Raw genomic sequence first — 23,269 nt, forward strand, 5'->3', positions numbered from 1 at the left:
GATGTGTTTCGCCTAAAAGGACATCTAGGGTTAGGTATATGTTGGGTAGTTGCAAATTTATAGATTATTGGTCCAATTGCATTATTTCCTGTCCATTCCGCAGCAATGAGAAGTTGGATTCAGCTGTGACAATCAAAATGACGCAGAGGCTTGCACTCCAAGCCTCCCCTTCATTTCAGAAGTCACACTGAACTATGGCATTGACAACAGGCTGAAAGGGAATCGAGGCTTGCACCTCAAGCCTCGCCTCAGTCTGGGGAACTACAACGACGCCGCTCAGATGATGACTCGTCGCCGGCCACCGGATACACTACCCCCATAACAGCGGAAGTGTTCTCACAATCAAGCCTCCCTTTTGGTCGTGTCACGTAAGCCATATAATAACCTTTTGTCACCTAAAATAGTATTTGTATTGCACAATTTAGACATTACGTCCACCTGTAAATGACAATAAAACTTTACATACTCCTTAACAATGTTAACAGGGTGTGTAGGTTTTAAAAACAGGAATATATGTCGATAAAATGAAATTGTTATTTAAAAAATAATTTTATTAAAACTGTAAACCATTAAATGAAATCCTGGATTCCATTTACACTGACATTCTTACTCCAAAAATGTAACAGTTAACAGTTAAAAGGGAAAGTACCGTTATACTGTATCACTTAAGTCGACATACTGTACCGTATATCAGACAGGGAACTAAGTATCTAGACAACAATATAGATATAAGTTTTATATATATTTCCAAAATTGCCATTCTTATGGACCATGTAGGCTTTATTTATGTATACAGTATTGGTAAAAACAACATTCTATAGGTCCATATAAAGTTAAAATTAACAAGTAAAATGTATTTACTATAAGTTCATATAACCAGTCCAGTATACCCCCAAGGTATAGTCAGTATCTCCGTTTTTAAAAAGGACATTAAAAGAAAAATATATCTTAATTATAGAACAACCACTATAAAGGCATCCATATATTGTCCCTGGATACTATGTATCTCTCCACTTGCTGTGTGATGATTTTTAAAACTGTTGATGTCCCACTGCACGTTCATTCCATGTGGGAAGTAGGACTTCAACTCAAAAATCCAATAGATTTCAAGTTGTAAAACACCCCTTTTAAAAAGATCCTCCTCTCCAAGGGGGAATATATTTATTGATGATAGTAAATTGTGTACCCTTCGGATTTTTATTATGATATTGTAAATTGTGTTTCGGAACACTATGATTGGTGAGGCCTTTTTATGTACTATTCGCAATATGTTTGTTGGCCCTCACAGAAAAATGGCGAACTGTCCTACCAACATATTGCTTCCCACATGGGCAGGTAAACAAATATACTATATTCCTAGTCACGCAGGTGGTGAAGTGCAGGGATAAGTACGATTGGTGACTATAGATATCAAATTCTCAGTCTTTCTCTGGTTACAAGAATTATGACTACAGACATTGCATCTGCGGCAAGGGTAGTAACCCTTCAGATTAGGAAAAAATGAGGGTCTAACTGGGGGATTGATAACATTAAGGGTGATTTTGCTCTGCAAAGAGGCTGCCCCCCTGTTGGCTTTATCAAGCAAGACTGGGCCCAATATTCAGGTTTGACAGAAAGAGGTAAGGAAAGAGCACCTAAATGTATCTTTATTAGTTTGTTGGGGTTTATCCACAGGTTGAACTGGATGGACTGTTGTCTTTATACAACTTCAACTACTATCTAGTAGAAATGAACTTCTCTTTATTTGTATAGCCTTTTGTATTTCATTGTCCACCTCTCTCTCATCATAACCTTTCTCAAGGAACCTTTGTTTCAAAGTTACAGCTTGTTCTTCGAAATCATGTAGGTTGGTACAGTTCTGCCGCAAGAATTGGCTGAGGGGAACTGACCGCAACCATGCTGCATAATGGCAACTATCCATGGCAATGTGCTTTGCAGTCTTTGGGCTTAAAATAAGTTTTAGTCTTAAGTTGTGGATTAGCAATTTCTATCTCCAGAGCCAAAAAATTTATTTTGTCCCTACTAGCTTCATAGGATAAAGAAATACCCCTATTGTTATTTAACTGTATAAAGAATTGCTCTAGGGATGACTGATTGTCGTTCCAAGGGAGGATGATGTCCTCCATGTAGCTAGCCAAATATTCCATTCAGATCTCTTCTGGGCATAGATGACATCCATCCTCCCATTTGGCCTTGCAGACTAGGTGCAAACTTCGCCCCCATAGCAACACCCTTTTGTTGCAAATAGAATTTGTCGAACCTAAAATAATTGTGTCCAGTGGCAAATTGCAATAGATCCATGATAAAATTCTGTTGTAAGGGAGGTTAAGTTGGTAAAGTGGTTGTAAAGCCTTAAGGTTTTTAACCTTAATTCATTCTATGCATACCTGAGTCCGATTCGATCCAGCAATGTGCACGACCCCAGGGGCTCCAGCCGCTGTCTCTCCCCTCATTGGATAGATTGATAGCGGTAGCCGTCAATCAAATCCTGTGGCGGGGCCAGGGCCTGTTCTCTTTGTCACTGGACGCAGCAGCAGAACTCGGGAGCGAGCCCGCACGGGTGCCCCATGGAAAACGACTTTCCGAGGGGGCACCTGTTGAAGAGGAGCAGCCTGGAGCGCCAGCGGGAGACCTAGGAAGAAAAGGATCGGGGCTGCTCTGTGAAAAATCATTGCACAGAGCAGGTTAGTATAGGCATGTTTGTTATTTTGATACAAAGAAAAAAAAAAGATTTACAACCACTTTACTTGCAACTGGTACCCGAATAGGCCGCATTAATTTATTGAAAATTCTTTCAAAATCTACATGCCTCTCCCAAGATTTCTCCACAATGGTTGCCTAACATTTTTCCTACATCTTAACCAGCTAATTGGGTCTTTTCTGTGGGGTTCTCAACCCCCTAGATATAAATTCTCCACTCTTACCTGGCCTACCTCGCAGGGTAGTCTGGTCATGTCTGATTGTTATGAGTATTTTTTGGCTTCCCAGCTGGTTATGGCACGCTGGTGGTTACAGCCAGATTGCACTAATGCATCCACCTTGGAACCTGTTGGAAGCAACCACTCTCCACTCTTTGGAAGCCTTTTAAAATTTGCTTTATAGAGGACCAAAGGCTCCTTATGACATAACACCGTCCATGCTTACTACCCTGAAAGCTTGAAATATGGGACTTCATATGAATTCCTCCCCCCTACTACTTTTTTCTCCTCCTACCCCTATTTTGCTCGTACAGTTGAACAGGTGTGGGGAGGTGGGCGCAAAGCAACTTTTTTTTTTTTTACCTATGGCACTATTCTGCTGTAATCCATCCCTATTAGGCATTCCAGCTTTCAGAGCATTCTGAAAACTATTAGGATATTTGCAGGTACCTTTTGTGTGTCAGCGTTTGTCATGCTGTCAGTTTATTGTGCATGAAGTACTTGCGTACTTCTCAAAGCCCTATGTGCATGAGTGAATTCAGTTTCTTCTTTGACTCATTCTTTTTTAAAAGGCAGAGAAAACCAGAGTAGAAGACAAAGGTAGCTCATAAATTACTGGCCTGTGTGGAAGTTGAGCAACCTTGTGTGTGTATACAGTAGCGTATCTCTGACAGAAATGAATATCTTTTTAGAGCTTTGAGTTTTTGCCCAATACCAAGAATGACATTGAACACAGGCAGAAAAAACACATTGGTTGTTGTATAGACCATCTTAAATCAAAGGATGAAAGCATATCCCATTCTTATTGGTCTGAAATGCTCTACAACAGTACAAAATATAGCTGTTTGTAGTGAGATCAACAACAAAAATATATATTTCTCTTTCGTTCATTGACAGACACAGCTCCTGATCTTCTTAACCATTTAGTTATACTGCCCCCTACAGGAGTGGGACACTAGGCGGAAAAAAAGTCTGGCTATGCCTATGGATAGTCCCAGGTGGTATACTCCCTCTGCTATAGGTATATTGTGAAGGTGTGAATTGTGTAGGTACATTTTTTTTTCTGCTTAGTTAGGCGTAAGGACCTAGTTTCTGGGATCTCTGATCCTGGCAATTTCTTTTTAGATATTTTTTTTTCCTGTGAGATCTACAATCAACTGCCGGACTGGGTGACGGGCTGGATAATCTAGATCCAGTGGTCACACCAGTCTGGCCAGCGAAAGCGCGCAGGCCTCCGCTCTGTGCTAGGTTGGCCGTGACATAGTCCCACCGGACTGGGGCTGGCTTGCGAGTTAAGCGCGTTGCGAGGTCGCATACGACTGGGTCTTGGTCCGAGTCGCAGTGTTCCTCCTAGCTGACAGCCCCTCTATTTCAGTGGAGACGCGGTTCTGTCTGAAGCGGTGCCCGTCTGGTTCCTGGTTTGGTAAGTGTCTCCCCCCTCTTCCCCTGGAGGGTTTTGGGGTGGACATGGGCCCCTCCATGGGACCGTCAGACCCCTGGGTTCCCCTCCTTCCTGTTAGGCACCCCCCTATTCAGCCTGGTAGTCCCTGTGGGCCTTATCACCCCCCATCTGCCCCCCCTTCCTTTACTGATGCTGGGGCTGTGGGGTGGCCTTGCCCATTGACTGGGGTGGGGTCAGGTTGCTGTGCTGGTGATGGTGGCGGGGGGTGTGCTAGGCGATAGGCTTGTGGGGGGGCTGTACCTGGTGGAGGCTCCTGCCACGGGCTCTCCTTTCTCCCTGTCCTTTTTTCTGAGGCCTAAGAATCTCTCCTGGGTTGATGGGAGCCTCGTGGTGCTGCCATTTTACTGTAGCCTGTGTGCTTAATGCATGGCGGCCATGTTTGTATAGTGCAGCAGCCATTTTGCTGTGGTTTGCCATTAAAAATAGCGGCGGCCATGATAGTGGAGCTCTGTGGGCGGCGATTTTGGCGGTGGGAGCCCCTCCTCACCCCCTGGTGCTGACTCCTGGATCTTTTTACTTCCTGATCGCCGCACGTGGAGTGCAAATTATCCTGGTGGCTGCAGGTGTTTCTGCTGGGTGGTGAGTCTGGTGGGGTCCTCTCCCTCTCTGCTGAGGATCGATTAGATGCTCTGTTAATGGCGGCCAAGTGGTGGTGCTGCAGCAGTGGCGGTGTCCCTTAGTAGTGTTTTTACACCTTTTCTGCGGGGTCCCCTGATTGACTTATGGAGTCTTTGGAGCACATTTCCCCACCTGATTCCCCTTCTCAGAGGCTGCAGGGCCCTCTGGGTCCCCACCATCCATTGATGCACTGACAGTGGTCCTGGAGTCCTTTGTGTCCTGGGTGGAAGTGGTTTTTGGGCGTCGGGCTAGAAAAAAAGCGCCCCCCAGACTCATCTGTCTCCTCAGATCCTGAATCTGATTTGGCCGTCACGGACGTGGGTCACTCTTCTGGGTCTGCGACTGTGCGCCCTGAGTTTTCAGATAGTAAGGATGGTTCCTCCACTCCTGCAACCGCGCACGAAAAGGCATTGGTGGCTACACGGATTATATCTGTGCTTGAGACCTTAAAAATGGAGGACACAGCTGAGGCTGCAACCGAGCGGTTTGTTCCCTTTGGAACTCACAAGCCACCCAGAGCGGTAAAGGTGTTTCCTTTCCCCGTCTATTTTGGCAGATTTGTCGCTAAAGAGTGGGAACAGCCAAAACATCCCCTTGTGGCCCCTAAGCGATTTGCTATGCGGTACCTATAAGGAGTTCCTTTTCCACCAGACCCTCTGATCTTAAGATTGAACAAAGCAACCATGATTCTAGTTCAAGAGTCCCTGGCCTTTAAGGACCCAGCTGACAGGAAGGCAGAGGCTGTGGCCTGCAATATGTACACTCTGGTTGGTTTGGCACTGAGGCTGGTATTCACCATTGCACTGGTGTCGCAAACACTGACCGAGTGGGCTAAGCTTTTACACTGTGACCTGGAGGGGGAGCAGCTCCCCCCTGCCTTTGCTGAGCTGGTGGACCAGTTGGTCCAGGGGCTGCAGTTTATCTGTGATGCTTCTTTGGATGCGGCTCACCTAGTCACTAGGCTCTCTGATTCAGTAGTAGTCCTTCGGTGTATATTTTGGCTCAAATGCTGGTCTGCAGACCAGACTTCAAAAAAGGCCTTGACTAATCTTCCTTTTCAAGGAGATTGCCTGTTTGGAGCTTCCCTGGATGACATTACTAAGGGTCTCACAAGGGGGAAGAGTACCTTTCTTCCGCAGGTTTTTCCATCCCTCAGGGGTGACTGACAAGCGATCAAATCTGTTCATTTCCTCCTCTGAAGGGTCCAAGCGAATTTGGTCTGGCAAGTAGAGAGCGGGCTCATCCAGATCCACGGACAAGGCTCCTTCAGCATGAAGGTGCGCCCTCACCGGTATCGGGGGTGGAGGGACGTCGTCACTGGTTTCCCGGACCTGTGGACTTCCCTGGTACAAGACAAGTGGGTCCACAAAGTTATACGGTCAGGCTACAAGATCGAGTTTTGCTCTTACCACCTGGCAAGGTTCTTTCCTTCCAACTTGCGCCTGTCCCCGGACCGCTTACAGGGTCTGTTTGGGGAGGTACAAGACCTGTTACTTCAAGGGGTATCCCAGTTCTGACATCGGAACGTTTACAGGGTTTTATACTCAAACCTGTTTACAGTTCCCAGGAAGGAAGGCAAGGTGCATCCAATTCTGGATCTCAAGGCGCTGAACTGCTTTGTGCGGATGCAGAAGTTCAGAAAGGAGTCCATTCGCACGGTGGTGGCATCCTTGCATCAGGGGGATTTTCTCGCCTCTATCGACATCAAGGATGCTTACCTTCACATTCCGATATGTGCCGTCACCAGCACTTCCTCTGCTTTGCCGAGGAAGAGGAGCATTATCAGTTTGCTTCCCTGTGTCCCAGGCCTAAACATCCAAAGGATTGCTTTACGTGCCTTGGATGTGGTTCGGGCGATTAGGGTGTACCTGGCAGCTACAGAGACTTTTAGGAAGTCAGACTCACTATTTCTGCTCACAGATGGGCCTCGGAAAGGGTTGTCCGCTTCCTCTGCGACCATTTCCAGATGGATCAGACAGACGGTGGTTCAGGCCTATTCCATCAAGGGTCAGGTTCCTCCTTTCCCTGTGAAGGTGCATTCTACTCGGGCGCTCAGTGCCTCCTGGGCCTTCCGTCATCAGGCGTCAGTGACGCAGGTTTGCAAGGCAACCACCTGGTCGTCAGTGCACACTTTCACAAAATTCTATAAAGTGGATGTATTGGCATCTGCGGATGCTTCCTTTGGCCGCAAAGTTTTGCAGGCTATTATTTAGAGGACCTGGTCCTCTTTGAGTGTGTATTGTTTTTTTCAGGTGCGCTCCAGTTATTTTAGTTGAGCTCCTGTTTACCTGGTTGACTATAGTTTAGCCTTGGGAATTTCTTTTTCGCTGTTCCCACCCCTCATGTTTAATACAGCATTGGGACATCCCAATGGTAAGAAGATCAGGAGCTGTGTCCCTCAATGAACGAAAGCGAAAATTGGATTTTTGACCTACTGTAAAATCCATTTCTCTGTTGTTCATTGAAGGAAACAGCACTCACCCATCTGTGGAGTTGTAATTTTTCTGACACTGCTTGTAACAAAATGGAGTACCTATAGCAGAGAGCGGGAGTATACCCCCTGGGACTGCCCATAGGCGTAACCAGACTTTTTATCCACCTAGTGTCATACTCCTGTAGGGGGCAGTATAACCCAATGGTTAAGATGATCAGGAGCTGTGTCCGTCAATGAACATCAGAGAAATGGATTTTACGTTAAGTCAAAAATCCCATTTTTTTCAATGAATGGGAAGGATTTTTTTTCCCTGCATTTTGTGATCTGTTTATTACATTTATGCAAAGAATCTATTCTTTGATTCACGTAAATTTAAAATGTTCCTTGTTTTAGGTCGTGCTCCTGAAACAAAGTATCTGAATTTGGAGAAAGTTGGCGTGAATATCAAGCCTGACACAGGAAAGATAATTGTTGATGCTTTGGAAGCCACGTCTGTTCCAAATATATTTGCAATCGGAGACATTTCAGAGGTAAACAAGCCATTTCCAGGTGCCAGGCCTGATCATGTGATCATCCATGTATGTGGATTTCTGTTTACTAGGTTTTTTTTAGATTTCACGTGATTAGTATCTACCCCAAACTGGCCTTAAAATTATCCCTATAAATCATAATCATCCTTTAGTTTGCTGTTGTGCTGCTATCCTGCAGCTATACTTTCAAATAAATACATTTAGGGCCTTTGCTTTTAAGACCACACGTAAAAAAATCAACTGAATTAGTTAATCGTCCTGTGTGATATTTTCAGTTTGTTAGGCTGACAGTTTTATTATGCATACTTTAAATTTATTTATTTTAATGCTATAGTATGGAGCTACATAAATATTTGATTCTGCTGGCAAAAGATAACATTTTACTTTCTGCCATGGACCATGTTGCAGTGAATAAACTGATACATTTCTAAGTACCCACTTTCTAACTCCCTCAGGATCTAATACATATTCCCTCAGGATGCAGTACAGTCAATAGCAGAGCAAATCAGCACCAGACGACACAATGATCACTCACGCATGCTGTCAAAGTGTGAACAACCCAAAAGAGATGGTCAAACAACAAAGATGTGGCTTTTCTTTTGTCTTTTTTTTAAAGGCAGCAGTATTTAGAAGGATGTTTGCTTTACTATTAGCGCTGGAGAGAAACCTCAACCTTTTGTCTACTGCTTCAATCTCCATGTTGCCTGAATGCCAGGATGCCGTGTGTGTTTCCGTCTTCCTTAATATATGCCAGCACTGTCCATCTAGATGAGAAATAGAAAGGATTAAGGGCCCCTTAAGAATGATTCTGTATGGCATTTTGTAGATAGCAGGACAATCTGGGTAGTGTATTTTTATAGGTATTGTGTTGCTGTCATGTACCCTAGCAGATAACATTATTTGCAAATCAAATCTGATAGACCTACTATTTATTTTGCTAGAAGAGTTGTGAAGATTTCCTACATTCTTGCATTAGGGTCGCCCAGAGCTGACACCAACAGCCATCGCAGCTGGAAAACTTTTGGCTCAACGATTATTTAATAACTCTACAGAACTAATGGATTATGACAGCGTAAGTGGTTTTACCTTTTCTACATGTATTTTGAAATTAATTGCTGTATGTGTGTTTGCTGCATGCATTTGTGACACCGTTTGATTTTTACTATAAAACTCTATGCTATTAATACTATAAATATAGGCCTTTCTGAGCTACTCATTAAACATATCATGTTCAAATTTCAGCTAAAAACCGTAACCCTTTTTCTATGTTTTTGCAGGTTCCCACTACAGTGTTCACCCCACTAGAATATGGTTGTGTAGGGCTCTCTGAGCAGGAGGCCTTAGCATCATATGGAGACGATGCTATTGAGGTATCATTTTAACATTTTTAGTGTTTTATAACATGTTGGGTTAGGTAGACTTTCTAATAGGCTCATAAAGCTTCACTAAACCCAAAAAACAAAACAAAAAAAAAACAGCCTACCAGTCTTTAGATGTCATGGCTAGCAAACACCGATACCACATTTGACATGTGCATTGCTATATCTTCATGATGCCATCCACAGTAGCTCATGGCAGGTGTGGCTCTACACATTTCGCAGCTAGCAAAACTGCTTCCACAAGAGCACGGTAAAAGCCCAGGAGCACAGTAAATTAAAATCTACAATAAATAGAAGTATAATTAAAAAAGATAGAATTATATGAAAACAACATATCAGCAACTGTTTTATGTATGATCATCTGGGGAGGTCAGGCTGTATCCAGTATGGTTTGGAGTATCTTGGTAAGCTATTTACAAACATTGAGCTGATGTTAATGATGATCAAACATTTGCCCCGGTTCACACTTATGCGATGCGGGAAGGCTGCGAATTCGCAGCCTGTTCCCGCATCGCAAACGCACCCCCGGCAGTTCACACTGCCATATGCGATACGCTGGGAGTGTCAATGTAATCTTAACGACACCCCCAGTTTGATCGCATATCGCAGTGCGATCTTGCAGTTCGCACAGGATCGGATCGCACAAGTGTTAACCGCTGTGCGATCCGATCCGATCCTGATGCGGCTGCAAAAAAGGGTCCTGTGCGTCTTTGCTGCGGGTGCGGTGCGAATTTAGTCATACAAAGTGTATGGCTAAACTCGCACCGCACAGCCGATCGCATGTAATGAAGATGTTTGCGGGCTTTCTTGTGCATCATCTTTAGAAGAGGCTTCCTTCTGGGACGACCATGCAGAGTAATTTGATGCAGTGTGTGGCGTATGGTCTGAGCACTGACAGGCTGACCCCCCCCACCCCTTCAACCTCTGTAGCATTAATGGCAGTACTTATACATCTATTTACCAAAGATAACCTCTGGATATGACTCTGAGCATGTGCACTCAACTTCTTTAGTCGACCATGGCAAGGCCTGTTCTGAGTGGAACCTGTCCTGTTAAACCGCTGTATGGTCATGGCCACCGTGCTGCAGCTTAGTTTCAGGGTTTTGGAAATCTTCTTATAGCCTAGGCCATCTTTATGTAGAGCAACAATTCTTTTTTTCAGATTCTCAGAGTTCTTTGCCTTGGGGTGCCATGTTGAACTGCCAGTGACCAGTATGAGAGAGTGAGAGCGATAACATCAAATTTAACACATCTGCTCACCATTCACACCTGAGACCATGTAGCACTAACAAGTCACATGAAACCAGGGAGGGAAAATGGCTAGTTAGGCCCAATTTGGACATTTTCACTTAAGGGTGTATTCCCTTTTGTTGCCAACGGTTTAGACATTAATGGCTGTGTGTTGATTTATTTTGAGGGGACAGCAAAGTTATACTGTTATACAAGCTGTACATTCACTACTTAACATTGTAGCAAAGTGTCATTTCTTCAGTGTTGTCACATGAAAAGTTATAATAAAATATTTACAAAAATGTGAGAGGTGTACTCCCTTTTGTGAGATACTGTATAACTATCACAGGATAGATAGAAAAACCCCCCTAAAGGGAATGGGACTTTTGAGGCCAAAATAACACCAAATATAAAATTAAAGCATATGTTTATTAAATAGACATAAAATCAACTGAATAGAAAAAAAAACAACAGATGTGAAATGCAAACACATATCATGATAAAATACTTGTCAGGTCAGACAAGGATAGGGTGGAGCACAGACTTCTAAATGACACCCATCACCCTACGCGTTTCGGGAAACCCTTCATCAGGGGTGCGAGTGATGTAGTTCAAAGTGCTGAAGTAAATGTATTTCTACAATAGAAAGTACACAGTAATAGTATACAGGCAAAATGTATATAACCTAAAGAGGTTTTTGAAAAATACAAAATATGCCAGAAAACAAAATGTCAATTATCACAATGCTGCAATATTGTAAACATAAAAATAAGTTCAAAATAGATAACGTACCCTGGAGAAATGACCAGATCAAGATGGAGAGAAAATGTCAAAGAAAGTCGACTAAGGAGGGGTAGGAGGAGCATCAGATGTGGAGATGAAAAGAAGGTGGCCAAAAAAGGTCTCCAAACACAAGTCCCTAGAGAGTCCATGTATGAGAAAAATGGATGTATCAACAAAGAGATGATATCTGTAAGAATCTTATATATATATATATATATATATATATATATATATATATATATATATATATATATATATATATGTGTGTGTGTATATATATATATATATATATATATATATATATAATATAGAAAACATAGAATGTGTCGGCAGATGAGAACCATTTGGCCCATCTAGTCTGCCCAAGATATCTGAATCCTATGAATAGTCCCTGGTCCTATCTTATATGAAGAATAGCCTTATGCCTATCCCATGCATGCTTAAACTCCTTCACTGTGTTTGCAGCTACCACTTCTGCAGGAAGGTTATTCCATGCATCCACTACTCTCTCAGTAAAGTAATACTTCCTCATATTACTTTTAAACCTTTGCCCCTCTAATTTAAAACTGTGTCCTCTTGTGGTAGTTTTTCTTCTTTTAAATATGCTCTCCTCCTTTACCGAGGTGATTCCCTTTATGTATTTAAAAGTTTCTATCATATCCCCTCTGTCTCTTCTTTCTTCCAAGCTATACATGTTAAGGTCCTTTTTAACCTTTCCTGGTAAGTTTTTTCCTGCAATCCATGTACTAGTTTAGTAGCTCTTCTCTGAACTCTCTCTAGAGTATCTATATCCTTCTGGAGATATGGCCTCCAGTACTGCGCACAATACTCCAAGTGAGGTCTCACCAGTGTTCTGTACAGCGGCATAAGCACTTCTCTCTTTCTACTGCTTATATCTCTCCCTATACATCCAAGCATTCTGCTGGCATTTCGTGCTGCTCTATTACATTGTCTTCCCACCTTTAAGTCTTCTGAAATAATTACTCCTAAATCCCTTTCCTCAGATACTGAGGTCAGGACTGTGTCAAATATTCTATATTCTGCCCTTGGGTTTTTACGCCCCAGGTGCATTATCTTGCACTTATCCACATTAAATTTCAGTTGCCAGAGTTCTGACCATTCTTCTAGTTTTCCTAAATCCTTTTCCATTTGGCGTTTCCCTCCAGGAACATCAACCCTGTTACATATCTTTGTGTCATCAGCAAAAAGACAAACCTTACCATCGAGGCCTTTTGCAATATCACTTATGAAGATATTAAACAAAATTGGTCCCAGTACAGATCCCTGAGGTACCCCACTGGTAACATGACCTTGTTCTGAATGTTCTCCATTGACTACAACCCTCTGTTGTCTGTTGTATATATAAAAGAGGTGTATAAAGGTAAGTAAAACCTGTAATGCACCAAAATACCTGTCAAGCAGGAGTCGTTAAGCTCACTTGCAGCAAATTTCTGGTAGTGGGTAAATGTGAGTGTGTGAGACTCAAGCAATCATATTCAAGCCCAGCAAAAAGAAGCAGTGTTAAATCATGGCCGTTGGTCAATTCCTGAGGAAAGTACAAATGATCCGATCCTGAAAGCCCAGGTATTGCACACATGAGCTGCAGGAAAACAATCATGGATATATGTATAAGTAAAAAAGTATATAATATAATGCTTCTAGTACTAGAACATGACACTGCTTAGTGCCAATGAAGGCAAATGGTGCAAGCAGTGAATGACATCCAGACTAGGTTTCCATATAAATAAATGGGGAAAAAGCCTTTACCTTATCAGGAGAAGCAGCTTGGAGACGCCGTCTGGGTCAGAGTGACCAGCCGACTAGCGAGACATGGAGACTCTAAGGCCGCCAACTGCCAGGACGCATGCCGTGCCAACCAATCACCGCACGGCATGTGCGTGGCAGGCGGACAGTAAGGAACTTGCAGGCCGTGGAGCGCACGGCGCCGCCCCTAATAAGGTAGGGGCCGCGCCATGCGCTTAACAGTCTCCGACACCGCAACCAGGTCAAATTGGCAGCGCTGGATGAGAGAACCGCCCAATCAACACTGAGAAACAGGGGGAAAGGTGAAACAAAGGACAGAGTACGACCAAGTGCGCCATCTATCGATCGATCACAAGACCCCCTGGGTGCGCCGGCTGAAGACAATGTGAAAACCACCTGAAAAAAGAAAAAAAGAAGAAAAAGAGGGGGGGACAAAGGGAAACAGAAATAATGAAAAGTAATGAATATGAAAATGAAATAAAATAAAATAAATTAAATAAAATTAAAATAAATTGAAAATAAAAATAAATATAAATGAAAATAAAAATAAATATAAAAAAAGGACAAAAAAGAACTTAAATAAAAATGAAACTGGTGAAAATGTGTGTGGAAACATAGGGTAAAGAAAGAACCAATTACTTATTAAACCGTTTGATGATCGTGACATCAAGAAATGTGATGGTAGACGAACTAGAGGTAAAGGTGAATTTGAGATTCCATGAATTCAAATTCATATTTGACAAAAAGTCCTAACTATAAGTCCTAGTATAACTATCACATGGAAGCTATTAGCAGCACCCTTTATATAGGTTATGTATAAACATAGGCAACTATAAAACCGCAAAGTCCACAAGGAATAAGGCACACCATCTGGAGAGTGGCAAAAAGGGTAGCAGTGAACAACCATTGCATAGAAACATTAACTGTCCTTTGGACCAACTAAGAATCCAGTAAGAAACCATGTACTCAGATATCTTTAAGCTTGGAGCTTGATCGACAGGGTGCTGCCTTGTGGGCATATCTCAGAAGTTTTCTCTAGTGGAGGTTTGAGGTAGCGCATCATCTGCAATATCCTCCGGGAGAGATCTGGTAGAATTTGGATGAATGCGCCATCAAAATCAATTGAACTCAGCTGACAGGTTCTTTGAGGATTTCCTCCTTGATATTGTAAAGTATACCCTAACTAAGGTGTCCCAGGATAAGTCAGCCACAGGAGGATGCGACCCTTGGATTCTAATTTCTAAGTCTGTGTTAGGTCCCCTGTCCAGAACCCTGTTAAGGATGGTGGTCACTGTGATGCAGAGACCCCTATTTGGAGGTGTTTTCTGGCATCCTCAGGCGTGGAAAATTTGGCCTTTAACTGGGCTGAGTGTGATTGAATTAAAAACTGACCAGACTCCAGTACATCTACATGTGTGGAAAGCTGATGCATAGCATCCTACAGCTCTTGAAATTTCTTCTGGGTCACTTGTTGCATCGCAGTGGCAAAAGATTGCACATCGTGCTTCATAATAAGCACGTCCAGGAATGCTTTGAAAGTAGTGTCTGGCATCAGAGTCTCTGGCCAGTCTGTATCCAACTGTTGAGCCAAGTCAGGGGGCTCCAGCACCAGATCATGAGAGGGGGCAGGCACCTACCTCTGGATTCCTTAGACAGCAAGTCTCTGGGACCCTCACCTGTGAGGGAGCAGAAGGGGTCACTGAGAGGAGGGCCCACATGTAGAGTGTCCTGGAGTATTGGCCCCCGATTACAACGAGCGTAATTTTGGAATCCTGGGCTCATAGAACCTGGAGTGCAGGAAATGAAGAAATCCTCCACCAAGAAGCTGCCAGTGCTAAGTCCCAGTCAAGGTGTCTTCTCATTGCTTTTTGACATGTTGAGGAGCTGCTAGGTGTGGTGTCCGGCCAGACTGGCAGGTGTGCAGTAATGGTCGGACCCTCACAACCCTGGGTTCCCCTCTGTCCTGTCACGCACCCCCACCTACTTGCCCCCCCTCACTATGGGGGCTATTGGGACATTTGTAACTACTCCCGGGGGCAGGGACATAGCTTTAGGCCACAGGTGGGGGCAGGGGGGGTGCAATGCCGGCAACGGACAAATGATCATGCGGGAGCGGGTTTCCTGTCACCCCAGGGCCCACCTTCCAATCAATCCCATCCAGGAGGCTGGGGGGTCCCCACGAGAGTCCTCAGTAGCTCCGCAGGCCGCGCAGGGTTGCCATTTTCTTGTAGCCCATGTACTCTGCATGATTCGGTGGCCATATTAGTACACCCGGCGCCAGAATCACTGGCGGCCATGTTTTGGGAGTTCCTGGAGGCGTTTTTCTGGGTGGAGCACCTCCCTATACCCTGGTGCTGATCTTCTGATCTTTCTTTCTGGATCGAGATCGCTGCTGACACGTGCTGCGCAGATGTTCTGGGCCTCCTGGGGAATCTTTGGTGTAGGGTGGGGAGTCTGGGGTGGTCTCTCTCTCTCTCTGCTGGGGGTCTTCACTGCACTCTGCCTGACCTCTTGGGGGCGCTGTAGCGCAGTGGGACGTTTTGGAAAAAAAAATGGGTTCTGCTGGTACAACATGGACCCTGCATAACATGTGTCCCCACCTGACCCCCTCAAGGAGGCCGCAGGGCCCTCCAGATCCCAGCTGTCAATAGATGCACTTTCGACAGTCCTGGAATCTTTTGTGTCCCGGGTGGAGGTGGCCTTTAAAGAGCAAGGTGCCAAAAAACACCTTCCGCCTACCCCTGCCTCATCTGATGTCTCAGATTTTTAGTCTGACTCAGTTACCGCAGACGCGGGTCTGCCTGCCGGGCCGACTACCTCACGCCCTGTCTCCTCTGATAGTGAGGATGACACCTCTCCCTCCACCAAGAAAAGGCGCTGGTGGACGCACTGGTTGTATCTGTGCGTGAGACCCTAAAAATTTGGCACTCACAAGCCATCCAGAGCGGCAAAGGTTTTTCCCTTTACCACGTATTTTGACAACATGCGCAAAAAATTAATGAGACCACCCTAAGTGTTCCCCTGGGGTGCCTAAGCAGATTGCTAGATGCTACCCTTTTAAGAGTCCCTTATAAAGAAGTGGACTGTGCCACCTACGGTGGACCCCTTCTTTCTCAAGACTGAAGAAGGCTACCATGATCCAAGTGGAGGATTCCTCGTCCTTTAAGGATCCGGCTGATAGAAAACCGAAGTCTGTTGCCCGCAATGTGTACTCCCTGGTGGGGTCTGCACTAAGACGTGTTTACGGATGCCCTTGTCTCGCAAACATTGACTGAATGGGCTAAAGTTACTACGCCGTGACCTGGAGGGGAAACCTCTTCCTCCTGCCTTTGAGGAGCTGTTGGACCAGCTGTTGCAAGGACTGCAATTTGTTTGTGATGCCGTGCTGAATACTGCTCCCATATTGGGCTGACTGTCGGTTTTAGCAGTCGTCCTCCGGCGTATACTTTGGCTAAAGGGCTGGTCTGGGGATCAGACCTCAAAGAAGGACTTGACTAATCTACCTTTTCAAGGAGATTGCCTGTTTGGGGCTACCCTGGATGACATTATCAAAGGTCTCACAGGGGGTAAGAGTACCTTTCTCCCAAAAGCTAACAAGGGTAAGGACCCTCGTCACAGACGTGGCCCCTCCTTTTCAGCACACAAGAAGTTTTTTCCTTCCTCAGTATCAGTCGATAAGTTAAAGCCCTTGAAGACTCCCTTGGGTGGTTCCAAGCGACCCTGGTCTGGCAAACAAAAATCAAGTTTCTCCATACCTGAGAACAAGGCTACTTCGGCCTGAAGGTTCGCCCTCACCCGTATCTGGGGTGGGGGGGACGTCTTTGCCGGTTCCCGGACCTGTGGCTATCCCGGATACAAGACAAATGGGTTCACAAGGTCATACGGTCCGGTTACAAGACCGAGTTTTGACCCATCCCATCGATAAAGTTTTTTTCTTCCAATGTGCGACTGTCCCCGAATCACTTACAGGCTCTCATTGGGGCAGTACAGGACCTGGTACAACAGGGAGTAATAGTTCCAGTTTTGTGTGCGGAACGTTTTCAAGGCTTTCATTCAAACCTGTTCATGGTCCCCAGGAAGGAAGTCAAGGTGCATCAAATCCTGGACCTGAAGGCACTGAATTACTTTGTACGAGTTCAAAAATTCAAGATGGAAACTGTTCGCACGGTGGTGGCCTCCCTACTTTAGGGGGATTTCCTGGCCTCCATAGACATCAAAGATGCTTACCTTCACATCCCAATTTGTGCAGGACACCAAACTGTCTCTCAGTTTTGCAGTGGGAGAGGATCACTATCAGTTTGTGGCTCCGGTCCTGGCACTGTTACGGCAGCAGGGGATATCGGTCCTGGGTTACCTGGACGATCTGCTTCTATGTGTGGAGTCTCCCACAGTACTGGTGACAAATTTGGAAATCACCATGAGAACTCTGGAGGAGTTCGGGTGGATTCTGAACCTTCAGAAGTCATCCCTGGTTTCTTCCTTGAGACTGGACTATCTGGGCCTGACTTTGGACTCGTCCTTAGCCAGGGTCTTTCTTCCTCCGGTAAAACTCCAGACTGCGGTCCAGCTGTTGCTGTCCAACAAATGGTCGTCCCTTCGGACCTGTATAAGAGTTCTGGGACTGATGGTGTCGTCCTTCGAGGCGATCCCTTTCGCTCAATTCCACACAAGGATCCTCCAGAAGGAAATCCTTCTCAAATGGAACAAGAATTCAAATTCCCTGGAGAATCAGATCCAGCTGAGCCAGGTGACCAGGAAGACCCTGATATGGTGGCTTTGGTCCCCGATGCTCAAGCAAGGAAAATCCTTTCTCCCTATATATTGGATGATTGTCACCACGGATGCCAGTCTGTCCGGGTGGGGAGGGGTTCTCGGCAGGTTGTCTGCTGAAGGAGTCTGGTCCCTGGAAGAATCCAGGTTTACCGATCAATGTTCTGGAGCTGAGAGCGATCAGGCTTTGCCTAGTCCACTTGACAGAGCACCTGCAGGGTTGTCCAGTGCGCATTCAATCGCCACGGCCGTGGTTTATGTCAATCACCAAGGGGGCACCAAAAGTGTCCTTGGGCCTTGGAAGTAGCAGGCATCCTTTGATGGGCGGAACACTTTGTTCCAGCTCTCTCCACTGTTAACTTGCCAGGAGTAGAAAATTGGCAGGCGGATTACCTTAGTTCGACAGGCCTTGGATGCAGGGGAATGGTCTCTCCATTCGTAGGTGTTCCAGCAGTTGTGTCTTCGTTGAGGCACTCCAGATGTAGATCTGTTGGTGTCTCAGATCAACAGAAAAGTGCATTGGTTTGTGGCCCGCTCCCAGGACCCTCTGGCAGATGCTGCAGACACGATGGTGGCCCCGTGGGGTCAGTATCAGCTGATGTATGCCTTTCCTCCTCTCAAGTTGCTGCCAAGACTTCTACGCAGGATCAAAACGGAAGGGATTCTGGTCATTCTTGTGGCTCCGGACTGGCCTCACCAAGCTTGGTACACTGACTTGGTCAGGCTAGTCGCAGACGCTTCTTGAAAACTTCCTCTCAGGGAGGATCTACTGTCTCAAGGGCCAATCTTCCATCCTGTTTTACAGTCGCTGGCTTTGACGGCTTGGCTGTTGAAAGCCAGGTGCTGAAGGACAGGAGATTGTCTGTCTGCTTCAGTGATTCCCACTCTGCTTAAAGCGAGAAAAGCGACTTCTAGGAAGATCTATCATCGTAAGTGGAAGTCGTATATTGCGTGGTGTGAGTCTCTCGGGGGTTCCCCCTCGCTCTTACTCGGTGGCTTGGATCTTGGCTTTCCTTCAACGGGGAGTTGATCAAAAATTGGCCTTGAGTACTATCAATGGTCAGGTCTCAGCCTTGGCAATTTTATTCCAAAGGCCAATAGCCACCTATTCCCTGGTGCGTAATTTTATCCAGGGGGTGCGACACTTGGCAACTCCAGTGTGACCTCTGTTGCCACCTTGGCACCTTAATTTGGTGCTGTCGGTTCTCCAGAAACTCCCTTTTTGAAAGTATTCGGGAGACTCCCCTGCTTACCTTATCCCAGAAGGTGGCCTTCTTGGTGGCTATTACTTCTGCACGCAGGGTGTCGGAACTGGTGGCATTGTCCTGTCGTTCTTCCTATCTAGTGGTTCACAGGGATAAAGTGGTACTTCGTCCGGATCCATCCTTCCTTTTTGAAGGTGGTTTTCAGTTTTCACTTAAATGCGGACATCGTGTTACCCTCTTTGTGTCCTAAGCCAAAACATCCTAAGGAAATTGCACTACATAGCTTGGATGTGGTTCTGGCAATCAGGATGTACTTTGACGACTACCGAGTCTTTTCGAAAGTCAGATTCGCTCTTTGTACTCACGGAAGGCCCAATGAAAGGGCTGCCTGCGTCTGCTGCGACTATTTCCAGATGGCTCAGACAGACAGTGGTGCTGGCTTATTCAATTAAGGGTCAGGTTCCATCTTTCCCTGTTAAGGCACATTCTACTCTGGCGCTTAGTGCTTCCTGGGCTTTTCGCCATCAGGCATCTGTGCTTCAGGTTTGCAAGGCAGCTACCTGGTCATCTGTTCACACTTTCACGAAGTTTTACAAGGTGGATGTGCTGGCATCTGCAGATGCCTCTTTTGGCTGCAAAGTTTTGCAGGCTGCCGTTTAAGGCTGTTTTAGTCTCCATGGATGGTGTTTAATGTTATTCAGGTGTGTCTTATCTAGTTGTTCTGATGAGTCCTATGTTGCCTGCTTGGCTATGGTTTAGCCTTGGGGAATTATTTTTCTGCTGTTCCCACCCCTCATTTTATGGCACTGCTTTTGGACGTCCCTATTGATATGAAGATCAGAGACTGCATCCGTCAATGAACGATAGAGAAAATTTGGTTTTTGTCTTACCGTAAAATCCTTTTCTCTGAAGTTCATTGACGGACGCAGTATCTTCCTCTCTATTTTGAGTTGGGTTGGTATTTTTTTTGACACTGCTTTGATACAAAACTGACATCCTATAGCAGGGAGAGAGGGTATACCTCCTAGGACTGCCCTTAGGCGTAGCCAGAATTTTTTTCTGCCTAGTGTCCTACTCCTGTAGGGGGCAGCATAACCCTACTGATATATAGATCAGAGACTGCGTCCGTCAAAGAACTTCAGAGAAAAGGATTTTACGGTAAGACATTTTTTTTCTGCAGGAGCCTGGAAAGCATTGCACCTGTGATCAGTGGATTACGGGTGCAATATCAGGCTTCTGCAAACACACCCTGCAGCTTTTAGCCCATACCTTCATACAGGCTGTCAGTTTGAACGCTACTCAGTTGTGAATTTAAATGGTGCTGCTGTGTTGGCGGAGCCCTGCACGACCACGCTGTTCTCAAAAAGTGAGAAGAACCCCCCTCTGCTGTCACAGGAGGATCCAAGGGAGAGGTGGCAGGAGCTGACACATGTTACATGTTTCAACCTAAATATGGGTGGAACATGTAACATGAAGAACCCCCACCTGCTGCCAAAGGAGGATCAGAGGGAGAGGTGGCAGGAGCTGAAACAGGTTACATGTTCCAGCCTAAATATGGCTGGAACATGTAACATGTTCCAAAGTGAATTTATCCTTTAAATTTGCACTTGCCTAGTTGAAAATGCTGCATGTATAACTTACTATTTCTGACTCCTGGCTCTACTTTCTTCTGAGTGGAAATACCAAAGGAGATGGGCACATTTAAATATGCCTTTTCCTGGCATTGTCAAAAGTTATTTAGTGTGTAAAAAGGCATCAGCAGTACTCATCTGCCCTGAAATTCTATCTTGCGATGTATCACAGCAGATGTTGGGGATAAATGTCCTAGGATTTAGCAGCTGACTGCATTTACAGGGATGAATGCTGCCAGTACTGCTATTATCATTTTTTCCACTTATGTTATGAATCGCTCATTAATCTTTAAGTGAGTTAACACCACCTGCGAGGTTACATATGACAAAAATGTCATCTATCCGGCCCCCCCCCCCCTTCCTCTTTCAACTGCTTGATTGACACATGGATACAGCCTGTGACTGAGCAATTGCTGCAGGGGCTTTGTGACGTTTTTCTAGACAACCAAGATGAGACTAACCAGATCAGCTTGGGACCTCAGGCAAAATGTGTAGGACACAGTGTAAAATGTTGAGTCAAAGGTTGGTGGGGAATTATGCTGCCTGTAGCAGCATTGTACTCTTGACTATCCACAGGCTAATTCTTGCAGATTCCTATTTTCTCAATGAACCAGAAATTGCCTTATCACTTTGGAGTTGCCTTCAAAGTACAAAGATCATCTAATGTGGTTTTCATGTTCTGAATTTTTGGTGAAGTGAGGAGTGATATGCTTCTTTTGTACCTAACCAGTGTCGATAGTTCTAATATTATTTTATCAGTTCTCATCAAAAGAACGCAGCCACTGATCAATTTAAAGGAGCGGTTTTATTTTCTTAGTCATTTCCCCGTTCCGTTCCTAGTAAACTTGCATTTCTCTGATTAACACTTTATTCCATCCTGTTGTGGTATGTTCTCAATTTTGTATGTTAGAGCTCTAAAATATATGTGCTTTAGGGACAAATAAGCCTAAAAAATATTATTCATTGTTATTAAGATATTAATCACAAAATTTTATATAAAATTATCCATACCCGCACAGAATGTTTAAACAACTTGTAGCTTGGCTGTGAATCCTTCTATGTTCTTTGCCATCTTAAGGCTTTATTATTGAAATGTTTCCAAGTCATGAGAAAGAATTGTTTCTGCATCAATTACTCTAAATGTAACAGTTGGTGGCATTGTATTGGGAATGTTGTGGGTGAATCACCTATTGTAGTTAGGCTAGAAAAAGAAAAATAAATGTCACCATAGATCCAGCAATTTTTTGCAAGCCGCTATATGTAGCCCTGTACCTCTGCGAGGTAAAAATCCTTCTTTGCACTGTCTGGCCTCTGTGGACTTGGACTATGTATTGGTTTGTCATTCCTTTGTGAAATAATGGACAGAAGATGGGCACTTTATATCTACACTATGCTACCTTCATATTAAATATATAAATTATTTTGTATATTCTGTTATATTTTTCGCTTTGTCATCTTTTGTCAGTTTTTGACTATGTATGTTGTATCAATACTTATTTCCTCAGGTATTCCATGCATTCTACAAACCTCTAGAATTCACGGTGCCTGGAAGAGATGCCTCTCAGTGTTATATTAAGGTGAGGCTTTCTAAAGTTTTCCACACTTAGACATGCCTATTTTTGTGCATGTCTTTAAATGAAAAACATGTTTACCTGGTGAAATGGGGCCCTTTTAGCTACTAGCCTTTGACCATTATTTTCAGCTCAAGTTCTGTCAGACATTTTGCTAAAATCTGTAAATTTGTGTAGCAATAATGTAATATCCCATAGCGGCAGAGAATTGTTTTCACTCTGGTTAGCAGATTATTATTATTATTATTATACAGGATTTATATAGTGCCAACAGTTTGCGCAGACATTACAGTTACACTACAATTTGGAACAAAAGGAATCGGAGGGCCCCGCTTGTTAGAGCTTACAATCTAAAAGGGAGGGTCAATTGATACAAAAGGCAATAGCTGTGGGGGATGAGCTGATGGAGCAAGTGAAACAGTGTTATTAGTTAGTAGCCGGGTAGGCTTCTTTAAAGAGAAGGGTTTTCAGGGATCCTCTAAAGATGTATAAATTAGGGGACAGTCGGACAGATTGGGGTAGAGAGTTCCAAAGAATGGGAGAAGCTCTGGAGAAATCCTGGAGGCGAGCATGGGAAGAGGTGACAAGGGAGCTAGAGAGCAGGAGGTCTTGGGACGACTGAAGCGAGCGGCCTGGTTGATATTTTGAGATCAGGTTAGTGATGTGGCTGGGGGCAGAGTTGTGGACTGCTTTGTAAACTATTGCTAGCACTTTGAATTGTATTCGTTGGGTGAGTAGAAGCCAGTGAAGGGATTGTCAGAGAGGGGTGGAGAACACTGTTAGCAGATGTACTGCATCACTGACTGACAAGAATGTTTGTTTATTCAAAAATGTAAAATGAACAGTATTTCATTAAGGGACCCAGGATCAGATATTCAGAGACAACTGGGTTATATTACTGCTTACAGAAGAATCGGACACTGGCAAACAAAAAGTGTAGTCAGGCTCAATAACATCCTCCCACTCCCAGCATG

At 44.6% G+C, this 23,269-nt stretch overlaps 1 protein-coding gene across 1 annotated transcript in view; it reads left to right on the forward strand.

The window, feature by feature from the left end:
- TXNRD2 (thioredoxin reductase 2) overlaps window positions 1-23,269 on the forward strand; it is a 204,819-nt gene that overhangs the window by 142,959 nt on the left and 38,591 nt on the right. The window contains exons 12-15 of the mRNA XM_082268343.1: window positions 7,826-7,962; window positions 8,939-9,034; window positions 9,240-9,332; window positions 22,230-22,301. Coding sequence (XP_082124469.1) covers window positions 7,826-7,962; window positions 8,939-9,034; window positions 9,240-9,332; window positions 22,230-22,301 — 398 coding nt within the window. The remainder of the gene's footprint in view (window positions 1-7,825; window positions 7,963-8,938; window positions 9,035-9,239; window positions 9,333-22,229; window positions 22,302-23,269) is intronic.

Source organism: Pelophylax lessonae, assembly GCF_965119305.1.
Source record: "Pelophylax lessonae genome assembly, chromosome: 1".
Taxonomy (NCBI): Eukaryota; Metazoa; Chordata; class Amphibia; order Anura; family Ranidae; genus Pelophylax; species Pelophylax lessonae.